This window comes from Ambystoma mexicanum, chromosome 6p, assembly GCF_040938575.1.
Source record: "Ambystoma mexicanum isolate Mex_15411 chromosome 6p, UKY_AmexF1_1, whole genome shotgun sequence".
Lineage (NCBI taxonomy): Eukaryota > Metazoa > Chordata > Amphibia > Caudata > Ambystomatidae > Ambystoma > Ambystoma mexicanum.
The window spans coordinates 1,539,915,037-1,539,931,028 of record NC_090935.1 but is presented as its reverse complement, the minus strand read 5'-3'; the positions used below and the strand labels follow the sequence as shown (position 1 = coordinate 1,539,931,028).

At 43.2% G+C, this 15,992-nt stretch overlaps 1 protein-coding gene across 2 annotated transcripts in view; it reads right to left on the bottom strand.

The window, feature by feature from the left end:
* Window positions 1–649: 649 nt before the first annotated feature.
* Window positions 650–15,992, bottom strand: part of CHRNB3 (cholinergic receptor nicotinic beta 3 subunit) — a 781,646-nt gene continuing 766,303 nt past the window's right edge. For both annotated transcript variants that reach the window (XM_069626420.1, XM_069626421.1), the window contains one exon: window positions 650–5,282. In XM_069626420.1, coding sequence (XP_069482521.1) covers window positions 5,155–5,282 — 128 coding nt within the window. In that variant the 3' untranslated portion in view covers window positions 650–5,154. The remainder of the gene's footprint in view (window positions 5,283–15,992) is intronic.

The following is a 15,992-nucleotide window of genomic DNA, read 5'->3' as shown; positions in this document are numbered from 1 at the left end:
AATGGTTCGGAGAGGTGCTACTCTACTTTAAAAAATAAGTTTTACTGTTCCTATACTTTTATTTTAAAAAGAAACTTTTCTGGAATGGTTTTGTTTTAAACTAAAAGTGTCAGAAGAAGTTGCAACTTGCACTTCAGTGCCCTGCACTCAATATAGCAGGTGTGTTCATTTGGCGGTTGCGCGTGAGCGGTGGCATTGTGATGGGGTTTGGGAAAGCGAGCAGGGATCATAGTTCCACTACTTCTTTTCATATACGTGTGGTCACGTTTTTTGACCAGCATAAAGCTCTCCCACATGTGAACTTGGTCCCTTTCATCTCTGGCCCTGACCTTAACTCACAACAGTCCGTTGACAACACTTAATATAATTGCTAATTTTTGTTGACTTTAATGGCCTATTCAGATAAACCTTATGATATAAACCGCACTTCGGACCTCTACGGGACAGCTAAAACTGTTTTTTAATCCTGCTCCGTTCTTTAATGTTTATTTGTGTTACTTTAACATTTGGATGCTTCCTTGTCAATGCACGCATGATTTTTAAGAGTATCGTTTATCTGGATATTACTTCTGACTGTTATCTTAAATCCACTAGCAAACCTTGCTTTTTTAATTGTCTGAAGCACACACAAAATGATCACACCAGCCACAATGGTTCAATAGTATTTTATTCATAATCTGTAAAGTGTTGTTGCGGTTATTTGATTTGAAAAATATGGTATAGAACTCAAGCAATAGAAGTAACCAAAGGAAATCCTTGGCACTGCAGAACAAGTGCAGCCGGCAAGCAGAATCCTGCCGACACCCATCCAAAGTAGACTTGATCATGTGCAATGGCTGTGGGAGGCTGTGAGGGGTGTGCTGCTTGCTGCAGGTTCACTGTTGCACAACATTGGCCTAGTACAATATCCAAATCTCTCTGATGTTGTTGTGAAAAGGGGAAGACAATCGAAATTCGGAACAGTCCTACTTTGTAATCTATCTCATTTTTATTTTTAGCACACAACAAAAGCTTCATTGGACCCATATTAGTTACACATTACTAATTAACCCTTGAACTTATCTGTCACTGGGACATCATATCTGTAGATGCAGGTGAAATAACAAAAAAACATTGTAATCAGAGTTATCGGAATCCACCTGCATTCGATTGTCTAAACAACCTCTGGTACCACCTTTCACTTTACAAATGTTTGAACAAAAGAACTTCTTATGAGGAGACACATACTTTATACTCATTCTTCAAATTAAACCCCATTCGAAAGGTCTTTACAACGACACCCAAAATAACGTCATATTTTTAAAAAGACACCTAAATAACGAAAAAAGTAGATATATTTTTGTTTTTTTAATTTGGGGAACTCCACCCCCATATATACTTTTACTTTAAAATTCAACTTGTTTTCTTTATTTAGGTGTCGTTTAAAAGGTTTGTCGTTATTTTGTTTTCGTTATAAACACTGGATATCTTCGAAAGATACCGTGAATAACATTCCATGATGTAGTCTATTTTCTTTTATTCTTAAAACCTAAATGAATTTTTGTCTGCAGCAGTTAGCATACAAAGATCATGGTACATAGCTAGAAATCATAAATCAGAATAAGGAAAATTAATACATAGCTATCATGGGAATTAACAGGGATTTATTTTGATAAGTAAGTCAAAAAAGGAACACCTTAAATGCTTTGAAAAATATATTATGCTTCAGGTGTGGGAGTGGTAGAAATAAGGCAGGGGTCTACAACCTATGGCGTCCCAGGTGTTTTGGACTACTAGACCAAGCCAGCAAAGTCAATGGTGAGGGAGCATAGGAGTTGTAGTCCAAACCATCTGGAGCGCCATATTGTAGGCCCCTGAATTGAGGGAAGAGGACATAGAAAATGTGGGCAAAAGGGACATCTGAGGATGTAGAAAGGAGAATTTAAATTAGATTGTTAAACTGGAAACAAGTGAAGTGCCATGGGTATGAGTAAAGCATTACAATAGCTACATCAAGTCAAACAAACATTGGCAATGCCAACAGTTTTGCCTTTTTTGTAGACATGGGAAATGCATGTGCCAGGCACTGCCATAGTGGTATTAAATGCCCATCAATAGTAGCATATTCAAAATGTGGTGAGTACCTTGACATAAAATAGCAGTGCTGGCAAATGCCTAATACCTATGGCTTTGCCAATGCTTGTTTTTAACAGGACTAGTGAACCACACCCATAGTTCTTATAAATCGAGTGGTAGATGGTAGCTCTGGTTTAGAAGTGTGTATTACACCACTAGCACCTTTACAGCTCCAATGAAGTCATTGACTCTCACAAGACTGCTTCGAAAAAACTCTGGCAGGCACTTCGAGCACAAAGATTGATGGTAAGGCTTCATGAAGCTGGCTCAACAAGATCTCAGGATGATGTATTTTGGGAGGGTTGGGGCAGAAATTGGGTGAGAATGGCCATAGGGAGGAACATGGCCATGGGCAGTCAATAGGTGGGTAAATAGCCTAACAACACCTACAAGCTTGGTCACCATCCTCATATGCCATTTCTCCCAAGCTCATAATAATAATCATAATTGGTCATTTATGATATGCTTAATACCCAGAGATTTCTAAGCTCGGACCCTGGGATCAAACCTGCGTTTCTCTGTGTCGTCTTGCTTCCAAGGCAAGTGTGTTGCCCCTGAGCTATCCTCCCGAGAGCTGTACTCTAATGCAATTCTTTTGATTATGAGTGGCACCTTAGCGCTACCTAACAGCTAAAGCTAGAGAGAAATGAAAAAATAGAGTGCCAATGTGCACAGCACATAAATAATGTTCTTTTTGAGTTTGAATAAAATAAATAGTTATGTTTCGGTGAGGACGAAAATGCTAAGTGCAAAGAAATGGGAATATTCAAAATGTGTTATTGCTGAACTAATGTTTAATAAAGAAAAATTAAGCTAAGGTTGATAAAATATATTGTAAAAGTTAGTGCGTGGCCTTATACCCGACCTCTTTAGAAACAGAAATGAGAGAGCCTTCATATGTTGACTGCAGGGGTGAAATGCAGAATTATGGCGGGGAGAATGTTAAATTATGTTCTAGAGAAATCAGCTGTTTAATGTCCACAAGAACATATTGTAGATGTTGAAAGTGAACACAAAAGGAGATTGCACGTAGATAGAAAAAGAAAGAAGAGCAGAGGTGGTTGTGTGTGAAATGGCTCCAGAAAAGGAGACAGGACAAGGGGAGGCATTATTTCAAACCAGACCCCCTTTCAAAGGGAGAAGAAACAAATGGAAGATGATCCTGGGTGTCAAAGACAGCAAGACTAAACAAACGTGAGGTTAGCAGATAGCAGTTTCTACACCCATTATAGTGTAGTTCTAAACTTGAACGAGGGTGAAGTTCACTAAACAGGATTATACTTGGTGATTCATGATAGTGGCACATTTTCTTGAGAAGAATGCTCATGGCATCCAGTCTAAAAAACCAAACAGCCCTTCATTGAATCCATGTATATCTTACACAGGCTAGGCTTCTGAAGGATTTCTGACTTGACTACATCTGTAGTGAGAAAGGGGACAACTTAACAAAGCATTTATAAAATGAACATGGTGGGAATAGCAGCGGCTTCATGATGCAGGCTTCCCACCGAGGCTACAATGGACGAATCAACTTCAAATACTTGGATAGTCTGATCATCATGGTGCCTGCTTTAGAAAATTCCTTCAGCAACTTCTAGTTCACACAACCAAAAACCCACTCTCAATTCCTGTTAGTAGACTAAGCTGTGATGATTCTCTGTCTCTTAATTTTATACACGAAACAGAAGCGAATTGAAGTCTTCAAATTGAAGGGCCCATTTTGCATTGGCCTTATAGGCGAGATGATAGGTATCGTTTTGCGTTTTCTTGATTTCCTATCACTCTATGGAATGATTGGAGGATGGCACCCTAATTTTTTCATCACAAAAGCTCCTTTGAATTGATATTGTTGGTGGCATGTAATAATTTTACATTGGAATGGGGAATTGGGGGAATACTCTTTAAAGTTACTATGCTACTGCTTTTGGAATATTGTATTGCCTTTAATGATGTCGATATTATGCCAAGGAGATCAATGTTAAACTGTTTGAATACTCAATAAATAAATAATTAAAACACAAATGCAAATACAATAAAACAGAATGTCAGAATCAATCTTGTGACATGAAACAACCGCAAATAACATTACACATTAAACATCACTTTGTTATAGAGCTCTCTCGCAGCTCCTTTGAAGATTACACTGAGAAAGAAAGGAAAACACATATATCCTGAGATTAAGAAAGGGAAATGATGCCTTGAAAAAAACGATGTTCCCAAAAGAAGCATTGAAGCTAAAGAATTGGAAAGATTGAAAATGGTCAAAAATCCAATGTATACCAACCTACTAATTCTTGTGAAGTAATAAAATTGTATTTCCCCAATATTCCTTTGGTAAAACTGCCACTGATCCCTTGGATGCACAATTAAAATTCATAAAACGGTGACTCAGACAATGAGATAGGAAAGAGGTGGGACTATTTGGCTTCAGCAAGCAACACATAACCACTAAAATCAACATATGCAAGTATGTGGGGGAAATCGTTTATAGAAAGCGTTTCCAGTCATTTTCAACTCCCTTTACCATCTTATGGAAAGAGGAAAATGCCATCCAGCGATAATGTCTACTAAGGCTCTCTATTAGGCTAAATTGTTATTGAAATTGGTTATTACATTCCAGATATCGCTCAAAAAGAACAGAATTATGTGAATGAAGGGTTCATAAAGACAGACAGGTTTACCAAAGTTTTTCTTTAAGGTACTTATGGGCATGATATTGCAATGGAGGACATTCAATCTGTTTCACGAAGACTGGTGATAACTGCCAGCAATCTTCTTTCCATCAAAGAAACGCTCATAGATTCTGATGTAATCGATTATCCTTCCACATTGCGAGCAAATCAGTTGGATATAACTTGGTCAATTAAGTCTCTGCACTTCAATTAGTGGTTTTCTGAACATCTACAGAACATCAGTACATACTTAGTATTCTATTATCCATTAAAACAATCCATAAAGTTTTTGTTTAAATATAAGCATAAAGCATTTTATGTTATGCAATATGTAAACACATCATAAAAGATGGTCTTCTATACATTGCTACTGTTCAACCACAGATGCAAAGCAGGTGTGAATATCAGAATAGAACCACTCACTGACACAATCAAAAATAACCAAAGGAAAATTCGATCGAGGACTTGAGCAACGAATTTCCAGTCTTGCACCACCTATAAGAAAAGAAAAACACATCTAATCAGTTTACATTTCTACAATAGTAATTAATCCCCAGTTACAACTGCACATTACATGGCCCACAAGGAAAAGCAATTCATAACTGTGTGTTTGTTGTTAGGCATGGGAAAACTGATTTGGTTAAACTTTAAATCATCTCCATCGCCAAAGACAGACCAAACTTTGTCAAACCTAGGAAAAATATAGTTACTTTTTTGAAAATCCCAGATTTTTGTGGAGGCAAGCAGGACATGTGAGTGACCGTGATTAAGTGTGCTATATTTTTTGTGACTACTACTACGAAGGAGAGAATCCCTGTGACCACTGTGCTTGAAATACATACACATTACATGTGTTGTGCTGGTCAGTGGCTAGAAATAAGAATATCCTTGCAAGCGCCATTCCATTGTTGTAACTAAGTGTGTCAGAAGAAACACAAGGGATAGGGGAATCCCAGAGTAGGTTGGAGACAGGAGATTACATTCAGTGGCTGTAGCTGAGTGTGTAACACAGGTTTAATCTTTTTGTGGATAGCTCTAAAACAGATAACATCCCAATGTCCATCTTGCATGGCATAAAGTCATGTGACATTTCTTGTCAGTGTCTAGAGAGGAGAAAATCCCAGGTTTAGTTGGAGGCAGGAGATTACCATTAAGTGACTGCAACTGAGTGTGAAACACGCATGCCAACATTTGTGACAATAACTAGAGAGGGGAGAATCCCAGAAGCCATCATGCATAACATAATTACAGAGGGATGGTTGTATTTTAAGTTATTGCTTCATCACACTTTGCACAAGAAAATAAGATCTAATGTTTCCTCTGTAACTGCTCTTGCCCATCAAACTTCCCCAATCTGGCCACATCCAAAATTCATGCCTTATCTAAACTTTTTTTTTTGCATTGTTTTCTCCAGATCCCAAAAACACCACTTTTGGGATGCATATGTTAATATTAATGTTAAAGGATATTTGTATTGCGCACTATCACAACCGGAGTGCTCGCTCTGGCGGATATGAAAAGGAAAGAGGGGTGTGAGGAGGTGAAGTAGTGGGGACGAGCGGGGACGAGCAGGAAAAGTGCAAGAGAGCAGTCATGTGCTGTTGGCAGCTTCAGTTCGGTTAACACTGTTCGCTGAGCTTGGGGGTGCTTTCCGGTCGGTAGCCATTGTGTGCTGTTGTGCAAAGCTATGTGTGGTTTGTTTTGTTGTAGCAGTGAAGTTTGTACAGTTTGTTGTGCTTTAGGGTTGTGGTTGTGTTTGGTAAGAGTTTGAGAGGTGTATGCAGAGGGGTGAAATTGTTAGTGGGTTGGTTATTGGCCTCGCTATCTAGAAGTGATGTGCTAAATTTCCACGTTCTTTCTATATGTGGTGCATGAATATCTCTGCATTTCTATCTAGTTTTGGCATTGGCCGGCATTCACAATCCTATCCATATATGATGCACGCCATTATTCACAATTATATCCAAATGTGGCACTGGCCCACCATCAAATCCCGTCTGGATGCGAAGCATGCCAGCATTCACAATTCTATCTAAATGTGGCATTGGTAATATTCCCAATGCAGTCTAGATGTGGCAATGGTTAACAATCTCAATTCTATCCATCCAATGAGGTCTTCAGCCAACAGTTGGAAGTTACCACTTGCCATATGAACCTCTCCCTCATGGATGAAGGCTAAGGAGGCAGTGTGGACCCCTGAAGGTTTACCCTTACATTTGGGATCCCCTTTCACATGGTCAATTGACCCACAAGCATAACATTTACCAAATGTACTTTGGAATAGGGGCTTCAGTTGACCTTCCTCTGGTTTAGCACCACCGGTTTCACTAGACGGACCTGGTTTACCATGGGGCTAACCCTTCTTATGTGTTTAGCCCCCTTTTGGATGATTGGAGTTAGAATTCTATTTTCCTTATTCCTTGTGATGCTTCTCCTCATACTTCTTGTGAGTGGCCCCAGAGTCTTTTTGAGTGGCCCTGTTGGCAACCCAAAAGTCAGCAGCCTTTGCTAACTTGTTGGGATCAATCTCATTTGAGTCAGCTAAGTGCTGTCTCAGCTCAGGAGAGCAGGCATCAACAATAGATTCTAATAAAAAGAGATTTTTCATTCCTTCAAAGGTGTTCACTCTGTAACCTTAACCCAACCATCTAAGTTCTTCACACATTTGCACACCCAGGTAGCCCAAGGGGTGCCATCAGTCTTTTTGAGGGTCCTAAAACTCTCAAGGTACTGGGAAGGAGTTTACCCAAATCTGGCTATGAAGGCCAGCTTCACATTTTCATAGTCCTGTCTTTCAAGTTCACCCACCTCCATTACAGCATCAGTTGCAACCTGGGGAAGCCTAGATAAAAGCCAGGGAAACAGACGATTCCATGTGAGACCCTGAATCCCATGATTGTACTCGAAGGCTCCCAACCAATCCAAAATATCAAGTTTCACATCATACATGCTCACTGCTTCTTTAGGCAGGGGAGGCCTCTTGGGACTGGAAGACGTAGAGGACTCTGGGAGGGAAACATTTTCATGAGACAATCTTTTCATTTCAAGAGCATGTTGCATTTCCAATTCCCTGAGCTTGATGTCCTGATGTTTGGCTTCAGTTTGAGCTTTCAACCTTTTGAATTCCAATTCAAGTATCATTGTTTCAAGAGACACATATTCTGGACTCAGTGTTTGACTTTGTGGGGTCCTAGTGGACATGGTTTGGGGTGAAAGGGCAGGCTGAGGCAAAGGGAGACTCCTCTACCTTCTCTGACTCTTCTAAGACATTAGAGTTAGACTCTGAACTATCATCCTCATTATGAATTTCCAAATTTCTTGGGTTAGTAGGTGTTGTAGGCCTACTACCCAGACTTAGGTGATCCAACAACCTTGTAATAAACTCATTGTTCTTTCCTTTTACAGTAAGATTTCTGACTTCACACATTTCTTTTAGTTGATCTACTGTCAAAATGATCAAGGCTTCCTGACTGAAGTTATCCATATTTGGTATGTTAACAGTGTTGTTCTGATGGAGATTAGCCTTGAAACTCGATGTGCTTATTTCATTCGGAATGCTATTTGCCACAGAAAATGTGTGTGTTTACGATCTTGCATATGTTCAAGGCGACGAGCAAGGACATCCACCACAAATAGTTTTAAAAAGACCATTTGCAGAGAAGTAGGGTACAAAACTCTGTTATTCCTACTGTAGTAAGAGCAAAAGTCTGAATAGACCATTTAATGAGGCTGAGAATTGTCATAAGATAAAAATGATTTATAGCCTAAGCATGATATATGTTAGATGGGCTAAAGAGAATATGTTTACATGGTTGTCTGTTTCTCACGCTAAGGTAAAATGTCTATTGAAAATGGATATTTATACACAAGCAAAAGAACGAGACATGATACATTTAGCGTCTATGAACGCGAGTGGCCTATTCCTAGAATACTGGTCGGTAGACAGGAAAAAACCCAAAAATCAAAAGGTGTTTCCTCAACCAAGGCTTCTAAGGGCTTACCTGCTTTTTAAATTTAACAAATGTGACACATTGGAAATCCTGGGTGCTAAACTTGGTATTACAAGAAACATGAGACTATGCAGACTATGTGGCACTGATAAGATAGAAACGGCTAACCATCTTATGTGAAAGCTTTGATCAATTGAGAATTAACTATCTGAAACGTCATGATAATACAAGTAAGATAGAAAACATAGAAGAGATATGGCAGATGCTGCTTGAAGGAAATGATGTTAATTTCATATACCACATGGTGACATTTTATGAATTCAGTTTGTCCATTTAAAAGAACTGTCTGCTGGTATTTTAGAAAGATAAGGTTTTTAGTAAATAAATTCATGTATGTGATTGATGATGTAAATATATGTAATATGTAAAGCCAGCGATGGATGTGTGCATATTTAATAACATTTGAAATTTGAAATTTGAATAGACCATCAGGCATCACACTTGGAAGTGGAGAGTTCTTTTGGACTCAATGATTAAAAAGAAATGATGTAAACATTAAAAATACAATATCCCTCCACATTGACTTCCAAAAGCCCATTAGGAAATTGACAGGATAATACATTAAGAATAGTGAAAAATGTATTTTAGGAAAGCATCTGTTTTCTCACCCTTCAGCTAATATAGGTTGGTAAGTTCTGTGGAGATTCTATTTAAGTACACTTAGATGTTAGAAACCTGCACAAGGCAGGAAGCCACTTTTGTGTATTCATGTGTCAGCATCAACAGAACAAACTGGATCCTTTCAAAGTTTAGTACACTTTCAGAGCAATAATTATTGTCTAGATCCATTGTTATGACTACAAAGATTTCCACCACTCAGCTCACTTGTCTTGAGAACTGGTAGACTAGGCTATTTAAACATACCAGCATGTTTTCGCATTCAAGTTACCATTGCATGGCAACACCTTGCACTACCTTGCGACAGTCCCTAGAGTCCAATGTGAGATACAATCAGTAACCTGTCCTGGATGACAAAATATTTTGAAAAAAACACTAATGAAGAGAGTGACATGCAATTTGCTTAAAAAACATGGAGGTCATTTAGGGGTCGCCAGGGGTCGCAACTGCGACCCCTGTGTTCTCCCTTGCTACACCTGTGGTCTCCCTTGCTACCCGTAAACAAAATATTTTAAAAAGCATTATTTTTTATTTATGTATTTATTTATTTATTTATTTATTTATTTTACATTGAGGCTCTTGGGTTGTGGCCAGCAGCATGTGGCTCTTTGTTTCTGGAGTGGCTTGTTTTCTGAAAGCTATAGCCAGTAGGATAGCTCAGTGTGTTGAGTGCTGGCTGCTGCAATGTGTGTGTGATCTGTAGGTTGCAGGTTCAACTCCCAGCAAAGTCAATTCAGCCTTTCATCCTGCTGAGGTTGATAAATGAGGATCAACACAGGTTGGGTGATATTGTACGTATATTTTTTCTATATAAAGTGCTTAAGCGTAAGTGCTATATAATAACACATAATTATCGTTTGGCCTTGGACGTCTTGTCACGGTTTTATTACATGGCACACTCTAGCCTGGGACTCCTTCCCCGACAATGAATGTGCCGTACAATAAAACACTTTTTATTTTTAATATACTACGGATTCTTTTTGAGTAGGCCTCCAACCCATCTCGCACACAACCTCCGCAAACACCCTGTGTCATAATGTTCTAGGGACCAGGCCGGTGTGTATTAATAACATATTTATTAATGTATTATTTAATGGAAAAGGAAAATCAAACAATTTCACAGCAGCCACCAAAACGGTGGCAACACAAATGCAATATCCTATCTAGAGCGACCAAGTGGAAATGGGCTGTTGCACTCAATTTTGTTATTATGTCAAACAGGAAAATACAACCAGGTTGAAAAAGACTGTTACACTAGCTTTTGTTTTAATGACAAAACAGGAAAATACAATCAGGTTGAAATAGACCGTTACACTCGCTTTTGTTTTAATGACAAAACAGGAAAATACCATCAGGTTGAAAGTGAAAGCGCCATGGTTTTAGCACGCCTCCTCCAACACTCACCCCCAAACATCAATTAAACTTGATTCCTTTAAATGGAAGGCAGTGGCAAGGAGTAGGAATAGAGAGAAATAATGGATTTGGGGTAAATCCCACCACCCCAAGATGGGATGCCAGCAAAGAAAGTGAAAACCCGTTTTTGGAGAAAAATGGCAGAATGGGATTTTGATTCTTACTCACAACTGCTAGGGGACAGAATAGAAGGAAATTCGGATTGCTTACACCTTAGCAGATAGGGAAAGTTTAGAGGATTCTAATCAGTACACCACGGCAAAGTAGAAAAGAAGTGGGAAAAAACGGTTTTGGGACGAAGCAAATGCAAAAGGGAAAAATACAGTGGAAAATGGAAATTCGTTTTCACTGGTTTACAATGATAGGCAACTCAGGGAAGGGGTTTAGCTTACAATAGGAAAATCGGTTTTCAATGAAAAGGACAGAGGCACATTACAGGTAGACTTCTAGGCAAAAGGGATCGCTCACAAAGGAACAATGGTTTGGGGTTTAATAGGACAGATGCAAATGGGAGTTTGTTTGCTAAGGCACACAAACCATGGACAAATTTGGGTTTCCGTCAAAAGGAGACTAATTCTTTTGAGGCAACACTTTAATGACTATAATAATTAAATAGACCAGGGACAAGATGGTTGGTTTCGAATGGAAACAATCTTTTTCTGTGAATTTCAAATAGGCGAATTAATTAATTTACTTTAGAAAAATACTAAGGATTTACACAGCAAAGTGAGAGGTTTTTAAAAGAAGAGAGATAAATGCTAACCTACACAGGTTAACAATAGATTCTTCTATGGGAAGGTGACTGAATTACACTGGCAGTTTTCTGGGGTTTTCAATGGGGTCTTCAGTGGGAGAAATATTGGATGCAATGCTTCAAAAATGTAGGGCTTGTGCAATTTAGGGCTGGGATATATGCTACTTACAAAACAAGCCTTGGTTTAGGATTCAGGAAAGCCAGCTGGATCTCAGGACACTCTGGACAGCTAGGGCAAGGGGTCTAGTTGCTGCACTCTCAAGGATGGTAAGGTTCAGCTACCTTCTTTCTGTCCTCCTCCTGTCTCCCCAGACTTTGGTGCCCCCCCAGTCCTAGTACAGCCCCCCCTTATATAACACAAATGACATCACCAACTTTATACAATCTAGGGGGAGTACCCTGGAATTATCCCTGCTGCTCAGATAGGACATTTTACCATTACTCTCTTTGCCCCTGGCATGATTGATTCAATGGAAGAGAGCACCATCTGTCTTTTTGCATTTATTACAATTCTTTGTTCTCATGACCACATTTAGAGCAAAAACTATGTATGTCTGGAGGCCACCAGGGGGCGCAGGCAAGATGGCTGCCTGAGCCGATAGCTCCGCACCCAGCCCTGGGAAACTTGTGGAGTTGAGCAGGAAGAAAGAGACCATCCCTCACAAGCCCCTTAAAAAAGGCCATGTGAACCCTTGCCCCCCCAGGGGGTCCAAACCAGGCGTCTCTATGACACCCACGGGCCGAGTTTGGCCGCCTGGAGTCACCGCGGCCCCTCCCCCCGCGGTCCCGAGCAACACGCAGGCGGCACACGCCAAGGCACGCCAAGGCCACAGCAGAGAGCAGGAGCGGGGAAGCACTGCGGCCGCCAGCGGGGGGTGTATCCACCTGGAGCGAGGAGAAGCTAAGGGCAGAGGATCCTGGAGGTTCTGCCGAGCTGCGCTGAGGAGTGCCTGGCAGCCCGGACCCCCCCCCTGTTGGAATTCATCAGAGCGGTCCTCCCGTGCCCCGAGGCCTCTGGCTCACCGCTCCCAGGCATGGTGAAGCAGTGCGAGGCCAACGTGAGGACATGCCCGACACTGAACAGAGATGCCTGAGCAGCTGAACACGGACCCTCAATGCCCCAGCGAGAATCGAAGCACCCCGGCACACCACTTATCCACAGGCGGAGTTGGACGGACCCGCCTACCTTCACACCCGAGCTCCCCAGTCTGGGCCGTCACGGGAGCGCGCTCACACTACATCCGACTGGGGGGCATTGGAGACGGTACATCCAGATGAGAGGCCCTTGGGCCAGGACTTTTTTGAACTAGCCCCCACGAGCGCTGCTTGATTAAAGGGCGCCCCATACCCCACTACAGAGGACACCCTCTCCACACCGACCACGACCAGCCATCTAGTGGTTTCCCTAACCACGGGGGGGATAAACCCGCTCTCCCACTGGCGCTGAAGCCCTAGAGTTACTCGGCCAGCACATCGATAGACAGTCACTCCGAAGGCACCTCCCCACCATGGATAGCTCCGTTTTCTCCTCCTACACGAGTCCCACCGCGGCTGTGGGCCCCACGGTGGACAGTTGTCACACTCTGCCGCAACCAGCACCCCATGAGTTGGAAGGAGGCCCTTTCCAAGTACCAATTTGCGGCCGAAGGGAACAAAATGGCCACCGGGTGCCCATCAGTGCCGCCCCCCGACCTGGGAGCCATCCAAAATAATATCTAGATGATCTTGGAGGAGATACCTGGGATCCGGACTGACATAGGAGCTAAGCTGGCTGACCTTACCACTAAAGTAACCACTCTGGAAGACCGCGTGGAGGGAGTCGAGAACAACCAGCTCTCTACGGCGATCCTGGAGACACAAATGGAGGCCAGGTTTCAAGAAGTGCATCGTCAGGAGGAGGAATTACGGTTCACGGTGGATGACATGGAAAACAGGGAAAGGAGGAACAATTTGCGTATTTTTGGCCTAGTGGAATCGGAAGGGGAGAGCCCACAGGGACTGGAAGGCAAGGTTCACGATATCATAAGAATTGTCATGGGGGCGGAGGCCGACACCAAGATTAAGCTCGACAGGGTGCACCGCGCTGGTGGAGGAGGCAGAGGCTGGCCCGACTGCATTATTACAAGGACAAAGCCAGGATCCTGGAGAAAGTGAGGAACTTTGGTGATATCCAATATGGAGATTCTAAGGTGGCAATCTACCAGGACCTCTCAGCCCTCACCCTCGCAATGAGAAAGAAATGTGGTGCCCTTACCAGATGATTGCAGGGTAAGGGGGTCAGGTATCGCTGGGGGCACCCCTTCTACTTGGCTTTCGAGTGGTCGGGGGAAAGACACTACCTGGTGACGGAAGAGGACATTCAGCGGGCCACTGGTGATCTGGTGGGCGACCGTGCCGGTCCATCCGGTGGACCAGGGGGAGAGATCAGGAACCCCCCACAGGGCCCCGACAGACTGGGGCAACCCAGTGGCAAGACCAGGGTCAAGGGGGCGTGCAAGTTCCAAAAAACCAGGCACCCATCATCGGCCTCTGAGGATCATCTTAAATGACAGCAACATCACTTCATCACATGAGCATGACATTTCCCAGTGACTAAGGTCACTGGGTGTTACGGCAATGGCTCTGTAGGGCTGGTGACCCGGGGTCACATGGAGGAGCGCCACGTTGGTGCCAGGTTGGGCCCGCAGGGTTTTGGGTCTGGTTACTGTTCTTTCACAATGTTTATTGACTTGTTCGATGGACCCGCACAAGGGGTCCATGCCTGGGGACACAGGCGGAGGTGGGGGACCTCGAATGCAAGGTCACGCCCCACATATTTGTTTAAAGGTTCATACACGTACATTCTGAAAAGAAGGGCATGGGTTATCCACGCGTTTACACTACCCGGGGCTAGGGTAGAGTCCTTGGTAGTTCGTTGACCGTCCCCGAAGGATATCGGGAGACATGGACGAACGCCTCACGATGAAGGGGAGGGGGGTGGGGGAAAGGGACAGGGGGGAGAATGACCACCATTAAGGCCAAAACGGTATCACCTAGAGGAGTCTACGGGGAGTTGGGGGGATTAGCCAGATCGAACAAGAACCTTCTACTTTACAGCAGGCCGCACATAAGCATTACATTACGGTGAGGATAGAGATGGACTCCCTAGACGAAAATGGTTGAAGGCAAGATAGGCACACTCAATGTCAAGGGCCTCAACTCTCAAAACAAGAGGTCATTGACCAGTAACATGTTTCGCAAACAACAACTAATGGTGCTGTTCCTCCAAGAAACCCACTACAGACAGGGCAGGGAATCACCCATCAGGGGAGGGAAATTGAGCCAATTTTTGGGCCTCCCACAGATGTTCGAAGAAGGAAGGGGATCCTTTTGAGCAAAACATTCCACCTCACTAACATTGAAACCAAAAGAGGCTTTGGGGGGAGGTTCCTGGGGATTAAGGGTACCTATGAAGGGGAACGCATAACACTGGCCACCCTCTATGCTCCCAACTCAGGTCAGATAGGGTTCTTGACCCAAATCCTTGGGGTAATGGACGAATGGGCTGAAGGGGCCATGATACTGGGGGGCGACTTCAATCTTATAATAGACCCCTGGCTAGACTGGTGGACAACAAGAGCGGCTGAACTGAAAGGGACAACTAAAGATAACCTAACAATGCAGACCCTTCTGAGGGAACATTACTGGGAGGACTTCTGGCGAGTGGCACACCCGGAACGCGGGGGATACACATTCTTCTCCCCCCCACACCACACCTACACCAGAATCACTTCTAAAGAGGGGAGTGGGGTAGCTACAGCCCCAAGGGTTGAGGCAATACCGTGGTCCGACTGGTCGCTCCCCCTGTCCCCCAGATCAGCCCGTTGGCGGTGCAATGACACGCTTCTGAGGGATCCGGTCTTTAGGGACTTCCTGAAAGGCGAAATGGTGGTGTACTTTGAGACGAATGACAATGGGGAGACAGATATGGTGAGAGTGTGGGAGGCGGCGAAGGCCACCTTTTGTGGTCTCCTCATAGCTGAGGGTTCCAGGCGCAAGCGGGAAAGAGGGCTCATTGAGGCCAGGATACGGACGGAACTTAAGAGCCTGTGGGGCAGGCTTACCCAGGAGGGGGCTGCCAGGGAGTCCATCCTATCGGAAATGCGAGAGAAGCTCCAGGCCCTACACATGGTCCTCATAGGGAGGTGGTCAAGAAACTGAGATACACGCGACAAAGGTACTACGAAAAGTGGACAGGGTGGGGACATTACTGGCACATAGAGCCAGGGGTTGTAGACTGGAGAGGAGGGTCGGACCTATTAAAGACAGGGAAGGTAAGGTCCTCAATAAAAAGGCAGAGATAGTGGGCTCCTTTGCAAACTTATATAGGGACCTGTATGCAAAAAAAGGGGGGGAATTGTTGGGGAAGAT